Raw genomic sequence first — 14,067 nt, 5'->3', positions numbered from 1 at the left:
CATTTTGAAGCTTTCTCCACAGCCACAAGGGCTAGGAACTTGCTTTTTCTTTAAGAATGAAGGTTGAAATCATCACATATCCACGTCAGGAGCTGGAACTTTAATAATTACCATACGACTCATGACAAAAATCATGAGAGTTGGCAACACTGCCAGGTGATAGGGTGCTTTCTGTCTTTTATCATGGTCCTGTGTGAGTTCCTTGTGATTTTCTGGTTTCACCCACATAGTTGTTGGGGCATTTCGCGCACTGGATGAGGTACACCGCATATTGTAGTAGGCAATTGTAGGATCCATGGATCTTGAAAGGTGTGTTATTGGGAGGGAATGGGGGTCGTAGTGTGGAGATATGTCTGCAGGTTTTGCATCTGTTCTGGCAGGATCTGGTGCTCCTTTGAGTTGGTTTGTCTGCCACCAGACCCTGCCAAACAGCCCCGGCAGAGCCTTCCCAAAAGTGAGGGGCTAAAGCTCCTGCCCTCTCTGGCCCCATCCCCACTCTGAGGCCACACCCCCGGCCAAGCCAGAAGCCAGAGAGGGCCAGGAGCCATGGACCCTCCACCTGCTCAGGGCTGGGGGGAGGCGAGAGCAGCCCCCAGCCCGTGTCCCTGCCCTGTGCACCCCCTCCCAGGACAGGTGGAGGGTTTGCAGCTGCCCGCTTGGCTTTTACGCTGACCTGACTCTGGCTGGGGGACGGGGCTTCAGAGCTGCAGCCCGGCCATGGTAAGAGCCACGCAGCCAGGCAGCTGTGAGGACCTGCAGAACCTCCACCTGCCCTGGGTGGGAGGTCCAGGGACGGGGACACGGGCTGGGGGCTCCTCTCTTGGGCCTCCTACCCTGGGCAGGTGGAGGGTCTGTGGTGCGGCACCCCCTGCTGCTGGGCTCCAGCTGCTGCCCTGGCTGGGGGGTGGGGCCTCACGGGGAAGAGGAGGGGCGGGAGGCCCTTGGTGAAAAGTGGAAGGGCCATGGCCCCTGGCTGCCCCTATTCTGGCGCCACTGCTACCAGAATAACAGATGCAAAACCTGCATCTGTTTGGGCATGGGCTGTGGGTCTATTACAGGAGTGGGTGGGTGAGGCTTTGTGGTCTGTTATGCAAGGGGTCAGACTAAATGATCACGAGGGTCCCTTCTGGCCTTAAAGTCTGAGTCTACGTTGAAATGGAAAAGCAATGAGGGTCTAATGTTCAAAGTGTGGGACCAGATCCTCAGCTGATGTAAACTGGCTTAGGTCCATTGACCTCAATAGAGCTACGCTGATTTACACCAGCTAAGGATCTGGCCTTTGACCTCTTTGTGTGTGTGTAGAAATGGAAGCTCATGTGAGGTCCCTTCAAGAAAAGGCCCTAAATATGAAAGAAAGTGTTCTTGCATTCTGCTTACCATGAGGGTGGAATGGAAGGGTGCAGAATCGGGGAGAGGAAATGGGAATGTATTAGAATTAATCCAAGTACCAGTCATCTAAACTTGGTAGGGATGGTGTTTGTTGAAACTTAAGGAAGTTAAAGAAATTTTTTTCTGCTTTTACACAGATGTTCCTGTCACTTCGACTCCAGTCACTGCATTCTACCATGGCTGCATGACTGTGAAGATGAATAATAAGGCACTGGACTTAGATGAGGCTTTTTACAAGCACAGTGACATCACATCACATTCTTGTCCTCCAACTGAGACTGGTCAATAGGTACCACTGCAATGTAGAAGTTTTATATTCAAAAACTTTCCATGCTTTTTTAAGATATAAATTATTCAGACTTCCCGCACTATGTGTATAGTTTCTCTTTAAACACTGAAGTTATGTAGGCGCTACTGATCCTCACAAGTCAAATTGATTATTGAAATATTTCTTTGCTTTGAGGTTTAGAGTTTGTAATATATTTGTAAATAGTTCAGAAGACTAAGATTAATAATCCAAAAGTGAAGATTATACCTAAAGTGAATGTTAAGACTGTAAAAAGGCAGATGGATAGCTGTAATGCGGAAAACCTGGTAATATGTCAGTGTGAACTGGAAGAAAAATAATATTGCTGTATTATTTTTATTACCAAACACTGCTTTCTGATTTACAAAATATGAAAGAATAAAATATTTACATAAAACTTCTTAACTGCACTGAGATTGTTTCTTGGGGGGATGATTTGCAGAGCCGATACCATTTTATTCATCTTTCAATGACTAGTGTGTTCATTGGCCTCTGAAAAGCTGTAAGTAGGCTCTAGACTAGAGAGCAAGCTCATATTTAGGTGGCAGGGAGATGTGTGGGTGCGGTTTTTTTAGGATTTGTTTTGTATCATGCTCTCCAGAGATAACAGGCTCGGTCACAACGTTTAGAAAAAGCTCTTGGTCAATGGAGAACTTGAAAGTGAGAGGAAATATTGGGTCAGCAAGAAACAATTAAAAGAAAAGCCTAGCTCAGGTAGAAGCCAAAGTGTCTTATGTCAGTGATCAGTGAGGCAAGTGATGAAAGATACTGAGAACAGGGAATATCATGCAGTGATGTAACTTTTGCTACTTAATTTTTAAGCTGGCTCACTCACCGTGAGCCTATAGGGGCACTGAGGCTTTGTGATTAAGTGTGAGCTACCCAGGCTGGATAGTAGTCTGGCTGAGAATGTCTATGGGCTTATTCACCAGAGGATGCAGCAGAACAAAGTGTGTTAATTTCCATGCTTACCAGCAAGGGCTTTTCAGGATAGACACAGTAGGCTTTGCCAATGCTGTTTTAGGCGGATCAGACTCTTTCTCTCACTGCTGCACACTGGCTCTGTGCAAATTGTTGGTTGTTTTGTCTACTCACTTTCAGCTATTGCCAGCCTCCACAGAGGTTACTAGCATGGGGACGACTCCTGCAAGGTGCTGAGCATCTCTTGAGATGATGTCATCCAGAGGATTCTAGGATGACTGGAATTCCTCCAGAGACATTTGAAAGCATGCAGCACTTGGCCCATATTTTGCATTAGAGTAACAAATTGAGAGTGATAAGTATCTTGTTATGTTTAGAATTCAAACATTTTATGGATGAGGATCTCTTGGAGTACAGCTAGAATTTCATGCATAGTGCAAATAACACTGGGTATGCCAGTGGGCTGACTTGAGATTTTTTTTTTTGTTTAAGGAATTTTTTTAAATACACTCTAGATTCGTTAGGTGACAAATTATTTTACAAAGAGAGTCAGAGCAACGACGTCTGGGGCTTGCAAGGGTCAGTATGGCACAGACCCAAGTTTACTAATCTTTTTATAGATATTCTGTAGCATTTATATACAGCGTTTTACCTGGTCAAAGCTAGAGAGAGAGAGACAACGGATTAACCTAATAACCTCCAAATTTGCCCGCAGTTGTAGCCAAACTATCCAGATAGAACTTTCCCCAGGAAAAGGATGGGCAACTGGATAGAGTATCCCATGTGGTGAAAACATTATCTAGCCACTAGATAATGCAACATCAAGACTGACTGGTTCCCTGAGCCAGACAGTCAAGGGTGATGCAGCAAGACTGAGAAAGTCAGGTCTGCAGCTTCAGTCAGGCAACAAGCTTTCTGTGCTTTAAAGAAGGACAAATAGCAGAAGTCTATGCACATTCAAAGGGGACCAGATAAAAGTTCTGAAGGACATTTATTTACTGAAAGTAAATGAAAAAGGAGACAGGCTTACAGGAGGAATGTGAATAGGTTGTGTATACCAGTCATAATTTCATTTGTCTTACCTTTTTGAGGAATGGGGGGGAGAGAAATCCAAATACTCCAGATGCTGCTTCTGTTAGGAGATGATGATGGATGAACTGGTGACATGATTAGGGCCTAGGAAATGTTTTATTCAGGTTTCTCGTTTCCAGCCTTACTGGGGAATGCATACGTATCATAGCCTATGGTGATTCTCTATTGTATTGTTTTTTCTGGTCATTTCAGGTCTTTTCCTACATCAGTATCTCATCCTTCCAACTTGAAGTAGCTCTAAAGAAAACAGCACAAGCTTGGAAGACATCTGACACTTCCTACTAATTGGAGGAACAAAACCGATTTTAAGCTTTGTTCTTTTCAAAGAGCACCTGCTAGCAAAATAGTTTCACCTCTAGCATTTGTGTTATTTCTGCAGTACTTCCCAAACAAATAGCTGTGTGGCATGTATGAGTCACAAATCTGTGTGACCTTTATTAATGCCAATGGTTATATTTATAGTGCCAGAATTATCTTGGATACTGGAAATAAGAATTTTGTGGTATGAGGTGGTGCTGTGCAATTCCACACTCAATATTACGTGAAAGAGGTTATAACAGTGTACTGTGCTTAAAAAAAGTTAATTGAAATAATTGACATACATGGGAAATGCATCATTTTGATGCAAAAATTGCTCCAATTATTTGTGTGTGTAACGACTTTATATACCTGCTTTGTGTGGACAAAAAGTTAGGATTTACAGTATAAAAATATGGAGGATATGGGAATGTGTATTATTTCTAAACTGATGACATCTATAATACTATACAGCAGCACTCAACCTGGGAGGAAAGGTGAGGGTGATGATAGGGGGGTTTCTTCCACACACCTTTGCTTTCTAACTGGCAGCAGTGAGACATCAGAGTAGGACACATACCTTCCTCCTCAATCAATCCTACAGAAACAGTGAAATCTCCATTCCCCCCACCCTCCCTTTTGAAGCAGTTCATGTAGTTCGCTAAGCAACTGAAGTTAATGGTGTCGGTTCATTCTAAAACGTAGCGTTCACACCATGTGCCTTTTATGCTTCTAACCAGCCAAAATTCACATACTACAAAATTGGATATGTGCAGTTTATTTTATGCCTGAGAAACTCAGCTGTTTGTTGTGGTTATATTATACAGTCATGGAAATCCAAGCACTTATGATAAACTAAAATCACTAGCTCATGTGTTTTGAAAGTAATTTACTCTTCTCTCCACCTTGCTTAAATTTTTTTATTTTTTTTAGCTTGAGTGCAAAAATTCTGTTTGCCTTGCTCCTGCCCTGATCCTGATCCTTTTAAGAAACCATTCTAAACTGAATAGGTAGGTTTTTCTGGTGCATGTTGAATAACATTTGATATTTTGTATTGAATTCATTTTTTAATGTTTTGCTGTGATTTCAGCTGTTCAGATGTTCACATCCTTTGAAGGAAAGCAATCTAGTATTCTTAATATATCTTTAATTTTTTACTGTAACAACTGCTTAAAAACTTATGGATAAAATATGTCCCCCTTCCCATTTTGCACTCTGACTGTTGTGAAACTTGTTTTTTAAGTTTCCAATGTGGCACTGGATTAATTGCTGCCCAATGAGCTAGCTCCATGGAGCAAACCACATTTTCTGTGCTGTCCCACAGTCCTGGTGTGGCAAAGAACATTGAGGCCCTAGGGTGCTGCAGGAGGAATCAGCAACTCAGGGAGTCATTAATTAATTATTTTCATCCTTGTTTAAGCACTGTCATCCCTGATAGCTGAGAATAGTGCTTGCTACTTATCCAGAAGAGGGAGTACAAGATCATGTCTTTCCTTTGGATGCTACCTCCACAGGAGTTGCTATGTGTTTATGTATTTTTAAATTCTCTGTAGTGGAAGGCTGGATGGGGAAAAAGGAACACTTTGAGCATTCACCAATGCATTGCAACAGCTTCAAAACTACTGGACAGGTCTCTTTTTACATAATAATTTAGGTCAACATGCAGTATTTTAGTTTCCATTTTTACTAGAAAAGGAATCATTTGCCCCCATCTCATCTGCCTTTTACAGTATATGGAAAAATACAGAGTTCAGTACTGTACTAAGTATTATATACAGGTTAAATACTTAGCTGGAAATTGCACCTTTAGCTCACTGATATGACATTTTATCTTTGTTAGCATTAGCTGGACTGGTACACAATTCAGACATTTCAAACAGAATTAAAACAGCCCTGTTCAAATAAAATTTTATATTTGTACCTTTTCAGAATAGGACAATACTAACTGGGATCTTGACCTCTGAATTTTTCATCCAGTTTCTTGTGATGTGTACACCGACTTAGGTACAGTATAAATATACAAACACAGCATATTTTATTGTCAAACAATTGTCACACAGTATTTATTGGAACAACATTTTTACCAAAAAAGGGCTCTTAACTGAATAGTATAGGGGAAAAAAAATCTCATTTCTTTCAATCCAGATTCCCCATGTATATTCACCAGCCTATAAGAGTTCTAATTAGAAGTATCACTCTATACGGGTTTATGAAAATGGAACCAAGTATCCTAAGTGTTTTTCTTAGTGACTTTTTTTCACTAGAAGAAACAATGTATTATGCTGAGAGAGAAAATCATGCTCATGTTAGCCAGACAGCACTGTCCCAATTGACTACATGCAAACTGTGTGGTGACTGATACCTTCCTCTGGTGACACGCCTGTCTTAGGTTTCCAGGATTCTGGTTAGCTCACAGTGAGTTGGGGTTAAAAGTAGAACAATCATAAACACATCACAGTTTCCTTAATAGTTTGCTTCCTGTGCAGCTCAGAGTTTCCAAAGATGTCTTTACAAAAAAAAATCAGTTAAAATGTAATTGTGTTCTAGGGTGCATACGGTGGAGGCTTTTCTTCTGGCAGGAAATAAGTTGGTGTGTATAGTGGTGGGGCATTGGGTGGGAGACCATAGTTCGAGCTGGACTGAGATGGAGGCTGAGTATCATCAGATAAAGAAATATCCGTAGATGATGATGCTGGAAAATGGCTTGCAGGCTGTAATTAAACAAAGAAAAAATGCCATCTTCAGTAAGGGATTACAGACATGTTTGCAGCTATACTCTATTAAATGTATATAGTATGTACCATTAAACCTCTCACACATCTGTAATGTGGACATCCCTGTGGTGGTGGTAACGCACACGTTAAGACTAACATACAGTGCACAGCGAGGTGAGACAGTTTACGCTTATCACTTAAGTTAGTCTTAATGTGAGTTTTATGCATGCAATTCACCCTCCATCTAGGCAACTGAATAAAATACTTCTGCACCAAAAAAAAAAAGATACTCTAGTCTCCCAGGTAAATCAGTATAGCAGAGTGGTCTTTAAGGGATATGCAGATGTTTATTTAAAATTCATATTGCTACCTGGAAACTATCCTAGGGCTGTAGGCATTTACAGAGAATAGTTACCTTTTTTGATCTCATAAGCTAGTCAAAGTTCAGGGCTCTGTACCAACTGTTGGTGGAGTCTGGTATCTTTGATGCAATCTTGTCTACAAATCATATACAAAATTCTATTTCCCTGAACAGAGGAGCAACCAAACACCAGGGCAGCATCCTTGCTCTCAACACCAAAACCTCTTTCAGCCAGCAACCTCCCTACCCTCAAAACAAGTCTCTCGCTAGGCTTTTTCCAGGGTTGTGCTCCCAGCTGTGTCTGCGTTTGTCTCTGGTGCTTCTTCACTCACATATACCTACTTCCCCCTGTGGAGTCCTCTGCCCACACAGTCCAAATTACAGGGCAGGCTCACATGCCCCTTGTGTCACAGACAGCCAAACAGCTCTGCCTTACAGCTATTTTAAATGAGGGGTGGAAGTCATAACAGTTTAAGTAAGATAGTGTGGGTAAGGTTGAACCTTATTTCAGTATAGGATGCCTATTCTCTGATCCACTTTATGGCCCCCTGGATAAGTGTGTGTGGGGGTGGTGTATAGATAGATAGATTTGGATCTCTAATATGTACGACTGCCTGGACTGTAATACTCTGGCTCCTTTGGATTTGGAGTGGAGTGAGGTGCTTACGAAAGCAGCCCATCTTCAACCACTAATGCTTCACCCACTTTGTTAAAAACAAAAGGGCACACTGACACTATTTTAAATAGGAGTTTTGCCCTTGACTTCAGTGGGGCCAGGATTTCATTTTTGACCTTCAGATGTTAATCACCTGCCATTCCAAAGGTGTCAGCTGAAGTGTTGAGTGGCCAGCTCTGAAGTGCTCAGATTCAAAGACCCTGAAATTTTTCAATTAAAAAAAAACTATTTTCAAGATAAGGGAAATGCAAAATCTGACAAGTAAATTTCACTGTCCCAGGTACTTAACATTTTAAAAATCATCATTTTCTATAATAGTGGTATTGTAGTAGTGGTAACCATTGCACCTAGGTAAATTTCTCCTTTACCAGATCTGAGATCCCCTGTATTGTTCATTCTACCCTCCACATGCTCAATGAGAATTCTGTGCAAGAAGAGACATTAAAGCTTTGGACTCAAGAAGCCTCTGTGTGCTTTGGAGAAGATAATTTCCTCCTCTGTTTATGGATGGGGTTGATTTAAACAGCTTTAATAAGGCCTGAGAGAGGGGATTTTGTAATAAAAATGTTACCTTATTTCTAAGGATACAAATGCTTGGTTACAGCACATACACTCACAACAAATACTAACCATTGTGTAAAGTTAAAATATTTTCACACTAGGCCTAGAGTCTCCTCTCTGTTGTCTAGTTTCTCCTTTGTCAGTAACAGCTAGACCAACCACCATTACTGCCATCATAATTATCTGTTCAATTATCCATTCACTTGATCAGGGGCATTGCCAATGAGAATGGCTATACGGTAGCATTAGAGTAAACTGTGCTATATGCCAATTTTAGAAATAGCTCTAACATAGAATATCAGGGTTGGAAGGGACCTCCGTAGGTCCAACCCCCTGCTCAAAGTGGGACTAATCCCCAGATTTTTACCCCAGTTCCCTAAATGGCCCCCTCAAGGATTGAACTCACAACCCTGGGTTTAGCAGGCCAATGCTCAAACCACTGCGCTATCCCTCCCCCGTTAAATAAAAAACACTGGCTTATATCTGTGTAAAACAGTTTGTTTTCAGAAATAATATTCTACCTTTTTATAACAATATGATTCTCTACTAGCTATTCCAGAGCCCCTCAGTACGTTGACCAGTTGAGTTTAGCACAATGTGGACTCAGGTCCTGAATTTTTAGCTGTTACCTAACCCAGCAGAGACTGCCATGGGGTTAAATTATTAAAAGTGCCTAAGTCCCATTTTCCAGAGTTAGGAACTTAGGCCCAGATCCTCAAAGGAATTTAGGCCTCTAGAAATCAATGAGGTAGGTGCCTAAATACCTTTGAGTCTAGGTCTCAGTGAGACTGACATAGGCACCTAAGGGCTAAGTCTACAGAGCACTGCACACAGCACTTAGGTGGCTTTGCATAGGCCTGCCTGTGGAAACTCTGTCTCTAACTCTGAGCAGACCCACAGTCAGGTGTGTGTGTCCTGACCTAGTGGTTAGGGCCCTCAGCTGGGATGTGAGACCACCCAACTTCAGATCCCTGCTCACGTGTCTCCTACATTCGTGCCCTAACCACTGGGCTGCAGCGACACTGCTTGGCTCCAACTGCTGCAGCAGGTACCACTGGAAAGCCTAGGTGCTTTCCAGGCATCTAGGGTACCTGCAAGTGAGCTGGGAGACCTGGCCCTGCAGGAAGGAGCCTTGAGAATCCCAGCTGGCTCCAGGGCTCTCTGGGCTACTAGACTCCCTGCTGTGGAGCCAGGCACCCTTTTCGCTCAGGCTCATAGCCAGCTTCCAACTCAGCTCTCTCAAGATCCCCTTCTGAGGCAGAAAACTCCCCTTTCAGTGCATGGGAGCCTGGGCACCTCAGGCGGTGGTGGGGATTCCACTGTCTGGTACCTAGGAGTTAGACACTGCAATGCTCAGCACTGCAACTTCCACATCCCTTTGTACATCTCACCCTACATCACTTTTGAAAATGGGACGTAGGCACTTTGTGCTCATGTTCTATACAAATCACTAACATGGCACCCTCAGTTTGATTAGGTCTTTAGTGGGAAAGCAGACCCACAGATGACAACTGTCATTTCTGCTTTCTGTAAATGTGAGCTAAGCTTTGGGTTAGGACCAAAGATTTACTCAGTAGTGGGGGTAGGTAACGTCTAAGAATTTGGCCATTTCAGAACAGATTATTTACAAAATGTCCAAAAATGGAAACAATTATTAGACAGCCTGCAGTGAACATCTTCGCCAATCATGAGTTTGCTCACATACGTAAGCCTTTATACTAGTGCTGTAACTCATTCCTGCCACCCAGCAATGTGATTCTCATATACATGGAGCAAGGCTGTTTTTTTCCAGAAGGATTAATAGCTTTCACCTGTGGAGACTAAAGCTTGCATCTGATCTCTCCTAGCCTGCAGGTGCTTCCTGCCTCCGATTGTCATGAACAGAAGAAAAGGCAAATGAACACACTTACAAAAATATTGAACAATATAGGAAAATGTTGAAGAATTTTGGATAAAATAGTGACAGATTTATTTTTGAAAGGTGAGCAGGTTTTTATATGCCAGACCACTAAATACTTAATGTGCATCTCTTCAGTTTGGTTATTTTCTTTGTCATATCTTTTGGTTGTTCTTCACACCAGTCTCTCTACTCTCAGGTCATACTGATTTGAACTTAATTATAATCTGTAGAAACTCTCAGCTCCATTGCCAGTTGAAAATGATCCCTGATTACTAGCCTCTCCCCAGCACATTAAGGTCTATAAACACACACAGGAGTAATTGTGGTGAATTAAATGACCACATTCAGTTTTCAGACTCTGAAGTTCTAAGAATGTAGGGTATCATTTTCAGGCTTGCAGGTTTTATTTGCATGCAGGCTTTTCTGTGGTGCTTCTTACTTTACTTTCCTGGCCTTCATCATTGTAGTATCTGAGCACTTAAACATGAATGAATTTTTATCTGCACAATACTCCTGCGAGGCACAGAGTTATTAATTATTTCCTTTCTACAGCTGAGGAACCAAGATACAGAGATTAAGTGACGTGCCTAAGGTCACACAGGTGGTCTGTGGCAGAGCTAGGAACTGACTTCAGGGCCCCCAAGTCCAGTCCTGAGCTTTAGCCACAAGACCTTCCTTTCCACCAGGACTTCGCTGACTTTACACTGTACTGCTCTGCTGTTGCCCCAGGCAGCAGTTTGTCAATCAATTAAAGCAGTGAGCGGTAGCACCTAGATCAGCAGAGAAACACCAGCAGGGACAGCAAACTTAAGGGCATTTTTTTTTAAAACACTGCTGTTGTCACAGGCCAATGTCATGGAAGAGCAGAAAGGTGAGGGAGCCTGTAGTCGCAGCTGGAGCAGGGAATGCTGGGGATTTCAGGGCAGCAGCAAAGGATCAAACCTTAGCTCTTTGAGTAGATGTAGCTGTGAATTCCCTGTGTGTGTGCGCATGTGCATGCCCTCTGCACCAGAGAGAAAGAACTTTGCCTAGCAGTACCCGCAGGGGCGGTGCTTATGCCCTGTGGCCATAGCCCTTCCCCTGGCTGTGTACGGGCAGCGCCAGCCTGATCCCTTCAGTTCCTTCTCACTGATTGTGGCTAGAGTCAGAGCTTTATGGAATCTTCACCTCCCACTTTCACTCTCCGTTTTCTGACTAGTACCCGAGGCTTAGTTTAAGTGTTATAGAGTATTTGGCCATCCCCAAGAGCAACCCCCACAGCAGGTGCTTGTTGAAGGACACATTACAGCAAGTGGCTCACTCTGCAAGTCGGTCACAAAGGGGACTTGCGGTTGAAGCAGCATCTTTCTGGAGCAGGCCATGAGGCCCACTTTGGCTCCGAGGCCCTCATCAGATAGTTGGTCACCTTCAGATCTGGCAAATGATGCCACTCTGCACTTGGTATCTGGCATCTCCCTCAAGAGGAAAAAGGGGTCATTCACTCCCCTCTGGTGTGGTCAGGAAGAGGTCCCATAAAATGAGCCAGGATCATCCCAGGGCTCAGCGAGATTCCTCCTCCTCTTCTAGGAGTGCTGACCAGCACTGCAGTCCCTCTGGCATGTGGGATGGAGCAGGTCCATCCACCCGCTCCTCAGTACTGTGCGGTGAGCAGCAAGGGCCTGTACTGTTGACTCCAGTTCCGACCATGGGACATCCATTGGGTCTGGTACTGATGATGATGGCACCAGTGCTGATGGTCTTCACATTGATGGCACATGAGCCGGCATCAGACCTGCTTTGCCTCTCAATCCTGGACCTCTACTAGTTCATGAGTTCTCCGGTGCTATGGCATCTACCAGCTAGTCCTCCATTGTGTCCCTGGCACTCTCGGGCTATGTGTCAGAGATACCGAGCACGCTGGCACTGCAGTTCCTACCACCTGTGCTGCAGACTGTGGATTCGAGGTTGGGATTGGCAGGGAAGGCCTCCTTGAAGTTGGTGCATCCTTCAGCACCATTGTCTTGGCAGCAGATCCCATCATTGAGTACAGTGCCAGCCTCCGTGCCGATGCCTCTCCCAGTACCAAGTGGGAGCATGTCCCATTTGGTGCCACTGGTGCTGATTCCCCACTCCTCTTTGGCACCAATGCTGCATCCTGATTGGGCTTCAAAGGAGTCTGAGTGGTTCTTTGCTGTATCGGGGCTGGCTCCCATATTGTCACCACAGAACCTCTGGGATCCCTCAAGGTCAGGGTTGTCCTCGTCAGATAGGCATCAGAGATCACCCTCAGATCATTATTCACACTAAGCTCGGCATCGATTCCACAGTCGGGACAGTGGTTCTTGGCCCGATGCCTGCTGGCTACCAATGCCTTATGCCTATGCCCAGTGGCTTCCTTGGAATCTCTGAGATGTGCCTCAGTCCTGAGGTCGCACTCCAGAGTGCAATCACTGTTCCCGACAGTGACTTCTGCTCCCATACCGTCACAGCTACAATTGACCGCTGAGTCCATTCCCCTATCCCCTGGGACTTATGGAGCTCTTCCAACCAGATCCTGTGGTGCAAGAATAGAATCCATCATTGGTGCAGCAAACCGCCTCTTCATCCTCCCTGGATGAATCTATTGTGCTGGAATCTTCCTCTCCCTCAGTGTCCGAGGACTTAGTTTAAGGCATACCAGGGTCTCCCAAGATAGCAGCCTCAGGTATCCAGGCAGAATTCCTGCCAGAGAGCACTCACAAGCTGCTGGATGTTCTCCAATCATCAGCTCCAGGGAGAGTAGCCTTCCTGCTAAATGAGGCTCTCAAGAAGTTTGCAAAGGCCTTCTGGAATACCCCAGCTTCATTCTCCCCTATGGCGAAGTACTTCATTCCAACACAAGGGTGTGAGGGTTTCTACTCCCAGCTGGCCCTTACCTCCCTGCTAGTGATTGCAGCAAATGACAGTGCTCAGCAGGGCAGGTATAAATCAAATGAACATCGGGATCTGGCAGGCTTTGATTTCTAAATATGACTGTCAATTGGGCAGCCATGTCTAAGCTTGCAGACAACTTGCCAGAACCCTCCAGGGAAAAGCTTTTTTGACAGTTGTTGAGGAAAGGAGCATGGTTGTCAAGACGTTATTGCAGCAGCCAGAATTATGGCATCAGCTGTCACCATGAGGAGGGCCTTACAGCTGGAGAATTATGGCACTGTTCCCCATGTGCGGCAGACCATTGAGGCATCCCGAGATACTTTGCGTGCTTTGGGAATGTATAATCTGGCAGTTAAGAGACACCACTAGAACGGTCAGTGGCCGAACAGCAATTCAGCTCTCAGCGGTTTTTTGGACAATTTTCCCTTCCTGTGCGGCAGCAGGACTGTACCATAAAGAGCCACAGATCCCAGAAGAGAAGGTCCTGTTGTTCAGGGTTTAACCAGCCGGACCTCATGCTCCTGGTGCCTAGCTAGCACCCATTTTGATGTGTGTGTCCAGGACAGCAGTCCAGTGGTAATCTCTCCTCCATCTCCCCTGTTCGGAGACAGGTTGGCCTGCTTTTACAGTGGTTGGGACTCTTTCACACAGCAAGCCTTGAGTGCGACCCCCTCCCCATACATTAAAAATACATATTTAACTCTATTATAAATGTTGGAGGAGAAGCGGGGGTGGAGGCTGACCTTGTGACATCCAACATAATAACCTCATGACCCCCTCAGGGGTCACAACCCAGTTTGAGAACCCCTGGGTTATGCCATACAGTTCCTCTCCAACCCTCCTCCCTACCCACTACCACATCCCTTTTCAGGGACCCTCTCATGAGAGACTGCTACTAGAGCAGATTCAGTTTTTACTGGCTTTGGGGGCAATACAGGAGGTCCCCCTGTAACATCA

General features: G+C 44.4%; 2 protein-coding genes across 4 annotated transcripts in view; one reads left to right on the top strand and one right to left on the bottom strand.

Annotated features, from left to right (window-relative positions):
- The window catches only part of GAS6 (growth arrest specific 6), a 71,054-nt gene extending 66,676 nt beyond the window's left edge, over nt 1-4,378 (top strand). For 2 of the 3 annotated variants that reach the window (XM_039542419.1, XM_039542403.1), the window contains one exon: nt 1,527-2,101. In XM_039542419.1, the coding sequence (XP_039398353.1) occupies nt 1,527-1,678 (152 nt within the window). In that variant the 3' untranslated portion in view covers nt 1,679-2,101. Of the gene's footprint in view, nt 1-1,526; nt 2,102-3,901 lie in introns of those variants that run through there. The other variant, XM_039542411.1, reaches the window with a different exon arrangement.
- Nucleotides 4,379-5,717: 1,339 nt separating this feature from the next.
- Nucleotides 5,718-14,067, bottom strand: part of TMEM255B (transmembrane protein 255B) — a 111,445-nt gene continuing 103,095 nt past the window's right edge. Inside the window, exon 9 of the mRNA XM_039542425.1 lies at nt 5,718-6,717. Within this exon, the coding sequence (XP_039398359.1) occupies nt 6,550-6,717 (168 nt within the window). The 3' untranslated portion in view covers nt 5,718-6,549. The remainder of the gene's footprint in view (nt 6,718-14,067) is intronic.

This window comes from Mauremys reevesii, linkage group 1 (assembly GCF_016161935.1).
Source record: "Mauremys reevesii isolate NIE-2019 linkage group 1, ASM1616193v1, whole genome shotgun sequence".
Classification (NCBI taxonomy): domain Eukaryota; kingdom Metazoa; phylum Chordata; order Testudines; family Geoemydidae; genus Mauremys; species Mauremys reevesii.
The sequence above is the reverse complement of the archived record's forward strand: the minus strand, read 5'-3'. Positions and strand labels throughout refer to the sequence as shown.